Genomic DNA, 4,828 nt, shown 5'->3' with positions numbered 1-4,828 from the left:
TTAGAAAATAAACCTGTTTGACTTGTGGCTGCAGTCGACCAAAAGAAGCTCGCTGAATCGTCGTACACGCGCCTCATGTGAGCGGTAGCAATAGCGATCACTCCACTCTCTCCTGCATCCGTCTCAGCCACGGGAGGAAAATTATCTGGGATCCGCCGCTGCAAAAAGCGCGATTTCCCGAGCGGTGGCGTCGTTGTCGCCCAATGTCCAAATGGAAGATGAGTGGCTGCGCACTAAGTTGTCACGCCGGACTGGATTACGTTTTTCGTCGTGATCCAGAAGTTAGTCGTAGATGCACGAGCGCTTTGCACCAACTGGTACATGTAGTATGCCGTCTACATGGGCTCCAACCAGTGGATCGGCGATGCCCCAAGACGTGAAATACGTAGCATACGCACTGACAGAAACCCCGTGGCTGTGCGAGTAACTGCCGTTCTTCACTTGTAGCTCACCGCGAGCCGAATCCCACTGCACAATGAACCGAAATGGGCAATTCGTGAGACGAATGTGCTGTCTCGGACGTCACCTTCGCTCCGCGATTTGCGCTTCTTTCAACCGTGCGTACCAATGTACGTGCGCTGATAAGGGTCTATTGTTTTAGGCACCATTTGCGAGTCGTCTTCGCCCTTTAGCCCTTTTCAGCCGCTTGTTCTTCTCCGCTCGCGACATCGTATCCTTGACCGGAAGTACCTGCATCGACCGCTGGCAAAATATTTTTGCCAGGCCTCCCAGCTGCTGTGCCAAACCTGCGGTGGATCCACATCCACAAGATCAACGTCACTTCTCACCTCCTCATCTACACCGCTAACAGCTGATACCGAATGACGTCCTGCTTCTCCATTGCCCTCTTCTCTGCCATCAGTGCTGCCGGCACTGTCACGTCCATCATCATCGTCCTGATTGCCGGAATTAGTACCGCTGTCATCTTTTTGGCTACTATGCTCATTAATGTCGTCATTAGGCTGCTCGTCGACTTTCAAAAGTGCTGCATCAACACCTAGAGTGTCTGAGACGCCAGGTCCTTGACCCTATAGAGAGGTGCCACGTCTAACCGCGCGCGCCGTGGTCGCGTCAGCGTCGCCGCCGCCGACTCCTACGAACATTTGAGCAGAGAACGGGAAAAGTGATAATGGGAGATTGGAGATTGGGGGGTCGTCCTCGATTGGAATCAGCCCTCTATCGTATCTAGCCGAAAGTAATATTAATTTTTCAAATCATGGACACTTCCATGACTAGAGTCCTGCCCATTTCCAGTACTATAATACTGACCTCCAACAATTCCGTTAAATAAAGGCATGTTTGACATTTCCCTAGTTTTCATATCCAATGACGCGTTATAAAGCTCGCCCCAGGCGTCCTGTTGAGCGCGAAGTCTTTTTTGCAACATAAGCCCAATCAGATGTCCGATGGAAATTGCGTAAGGTAATTGGAGAGGTTTAAGATTGGCTGTTAATTTATTTCCCAATTGGATAGCATCTTTGCATTCTTAAAGTTAAGCTTCAGCACTGCATGGAAACGCAAGCGAATGAGGGTCAGCACTACAGGCATTGCGGTCGTAGTAGCGAATTGTAGTTTCTGAAGCTATTCGAGGTTATGGAGCTCATCGAGGGTAACGAAGGCGTGCTCCAAAAAAAGACTCCTTGGAAGCTAGAACAACCTCAGAACTCCACTGGAGCTAAGAATTAGACCATCTAAAAATATTCACACGAAAATCAATTTTGGATAATCCGGATATTTGCTTTGGTATTTCTTACTACTTCAGAAACTACAGCTCTCTAGTGGATAAGTTCTTTCCGATCATCCACATTTACGAGTCTAAATTAACGCAGCGTACCGGATTGAATCACGTTTTAGAGTAATATTCGAATCGAGGCACCCTGTGAAAGTTTTTCAAAATACTACAGTATTATCCGTACATCGTCATACCGAAATAAAATGGGCTAGCCGATGACAGCATCTTTGTGGCCGAAAAGTGCCGCAATTGGTTATGTCGTGGGTAGGGTAATTCTTTCTTTAGTTAAAAAAAAATAGCTAGATATTCAGTTCAGTGATAACATTCAGGTATTGCGGTTCTTTCGGATGCTTGTTCAGCAGTTAAGAAGGCTCCTTTTTAGACTCAACTATTAGGTCGGTGCTGTTTACACTTTCCTCCATTGTCCCTAAGCACCACATACTAATATGCATGCACGCATTTTCCAACAGGTTGCGAGATTGTACAATTTGGATACGTTTGCCGGTCTACTCAATAGCTTACAATCAGGGGTTGGCAGTACCGGCGATTCTTCTGAACTACTGGCAGTAGTTCGCCAGTGCAAAAAAATATAAACTACTGGCAGTAACAGTAACTCTGATTTGGTCTTCCTTGTTACTGTAGTAATAGTACTATTGTACTGTTAAACTACTGGCTTACGACCACCTAATCGTCCTGTGTGTGGTCCACTGAACTGGACGTTGCGAGCACCTAGGCTGACTGTGTGTAATCAGCCACGGCGACCCTCTCCATCTCCATACGACGGTTCTCAGTACGGTTATGCTTCAAGAGAACCTGCTTTTCGGCTCGCCTATTGTCCGTGCTGGTGCGAAGCGAGTTCATGACGAAAGCACCGGTGGAAAAGACGCACTTTTGGAAAGCATTGGAGGGGCTTCGGCCAAGCCAAACACGGGCAAGCGCAGAAATGGACGGGAATAGCTTCGATTCTGCGTCGCGGTACCAGCGACAGATATCTACGTGTTTCGCTAGAGCCTGCAGTCTCCAGCATATATTGTCATCGTGGCGGACAAGGAGCAGACGGGTGAAGTCTTCCGTTGACAGCATCTCGTCCGGTGCTTGCTGGACGGCAACACGCACCCATTGCACTGTGTACTGGTACCACTTGTCCAGGACTCTGTCGGCTTGGTCGCGGAGGCTCGCCATGGAGTTTTCAGGAGGAGCCTCTGTTGGTACGGGGGCACCACACATGACGAACACGACACGCAGCGGAGAACCATGCGCGACAACGACGGAGAGAACGGGCCTGCGGGTACGGGAGGGAGCGCCCAAGAAGAAGGCGGTGAGCATGCCGGGGCCCCGCCCAGTATTTTTGCTCACGATAGTGAGCTTGACTCAAACGACAGTTTCGATGCCGCTAGCACTCGTGCGGAGCCAGTCTTCGAAAGCGAAGCCGTTGACGCGGCTGACAGCGGTTCGTGTATTGCGCGTCTATCCAAATTCCTTTCTTCATCTAACCGTTTTCATTGTTACGCTATAGATACGTCTCCGAAAGGCGATGCGGGTGCTAGCGCAGGACGTGGAGGGCGTGCTCTCGCTGGTGGAACGGGAAGCAACACCACTGTCGCCAGAAGCGCACCTGGCGCATGTATGGACCAACTTGTGTCGGCTGCGCGTCACGTCGATGAAGAGGTCGCCCGTAAGGACCCCAGTCGTATCGTACTTAATGTTAACGTTGCTTGCAGTTAACGTTGCTTGAAGCTGACGTTGCTTGAAGCTAACGTTGCTTTTCTTTATTGTTGCTTTACTAACGCTATGATATATTCTGTGAATAACACAGCCAAAACGGTGCCAGATTTGGGCGGCAACACAGGTGGTAATGACAAGAGTGTGTGCGAGGGCAGAGACGGAGAATATCCGACGCTCGGAGACGCCTCGATAGGCAAAGTTGCCGTTGGTGACGAGGGTGCGCGTCAGGTTGATGAATGGGCCGGTAAAGACGCAGGTTTGTATTGTACTTTTAATAACGTTACGACAAAACTTTGAGGTTGTGTGTGGGGGTGCAGACCGCGGATGCGGAAACAAAGATGACCCGGCAGTCGGAGGTGCCATGAAGGGCAAAGCTGATCGAGATTACGAGGGTGTGTGTGCTGCGAAACTGCTTTTGTCCCTCGCCTATGTTTATCGTTGTGTCGTTAACAGAGCGGTTGTGATTGGTTTGGTTGTGTGCATAGATCCAGGTGCACGACAGTTGTCTGGCGACGAGAGTGATAGCGACAAGCGCGGCAAGTCCGTGATCGAGGGTCCGTCAAGAACGGACGTTGCGAGCAAGGGTGGTGCGATTGGTAGCGGGGACGGCAACGGTGAGTTATGGTAAAGGGGATAACGTTTGTGAAATTTTAACGTTGCTTCATGTTAATGTTGCTCTATTCTAACGTTACGTACCCTATGTAATAAATTAGAACCTATGCCAGAGCCCGCAGATGATGCAGCTGGTAGCATGGATGCTGGCGGCATGAGCGGTGCTTCTCCGCGCGCGGAATGTGGATTGCGTTGCCAAGGCAACCATGACGACCAAGTGCGCGGAAACGCTGGCAGTCAAGTCAAGGGCAGTGCTTGTTGTGTTTTAACGTTGCTTTATGTTTGCGGTAATGTGATTAACGTTGCTATTGATAACGCTGCTTCTGGCAGTTGGTACCAAACGAAAGAGCAGTCCATCAAAAGCCGGTCCCTCTTCGCAGTCGACGAAAAGCTCCGTCTGTACTCGCCCCACGAAGTCGACAGAAGCCCTTCATCGTCTTACGAGGTTGAGGAGAAGAGTGAGACCTGCATTGAAAACAGCAAGAGGGAGGAGAGTAGCGACGAGGAACTACCCCCGTACCTTCAGTTTGCTGAACCCAAGGAACCACGTGTGCGCAGCAGCAGCACGAAGAAGGAGCGAGAGGAAATGATTGCCTCTCACACCAATGTGGAAAATTACGTCGGGCCAGTTCCACGGAGAGGCTACGCAACCGGGAAGTCTTGGGAAGTTGTGTATGCAGACTACTGCCGTACGCAGCGCGTGTACTATCGTGTTCGCACGTCTAAGGACGTTGATGAGTACAATCGGTACTTTGTGGT

General features: G+C 50.2%; 1 protein-coding gene across 1 annotated transcript; it reads right to left on the bottom strand.

Annotated features, from left to right (window-relative positions):
• Window positions 1-282: 282 nt before the first annotated feature.
• Window positions 283-1,103, bottom strand: PITG_15691 (uncharacterized protein; the record flags this gene model as incomplete). The annotated part of the gene is made up of 3 exons (XM_002897925.1): window positions 283-468; window positions 789-896; window positions 1,053-1,103. 3 exons carry the CDS (start codon window positions 1,101-1,103, stop codon window positions 283-285), a joined length of 345 nt encoding a protein of 114 aa, XP_002897971.1.
• Between the last annotated feature and the right edge of the window lie 3,725 nt (window positions 1,104-4,828).

This window comes from Phytophthora infestans, genomic scaffold, assembly GCF_000142945.1.
Source record: "Phytophthora infestans T30-4 supercont1.40 genomic scaffold, whole genome shotgun sequence".
In the NCBI taxonomy this organism is placed as follows: Eukaryota; Oomycota; class Peronosporomycetes; order Peronosporales; family Peronosporaceae; genus Phytophthora; species Phytophthora infestans.
This window is presented reverse-complemented; position numbering and strand designations above follow the sequence as displayed.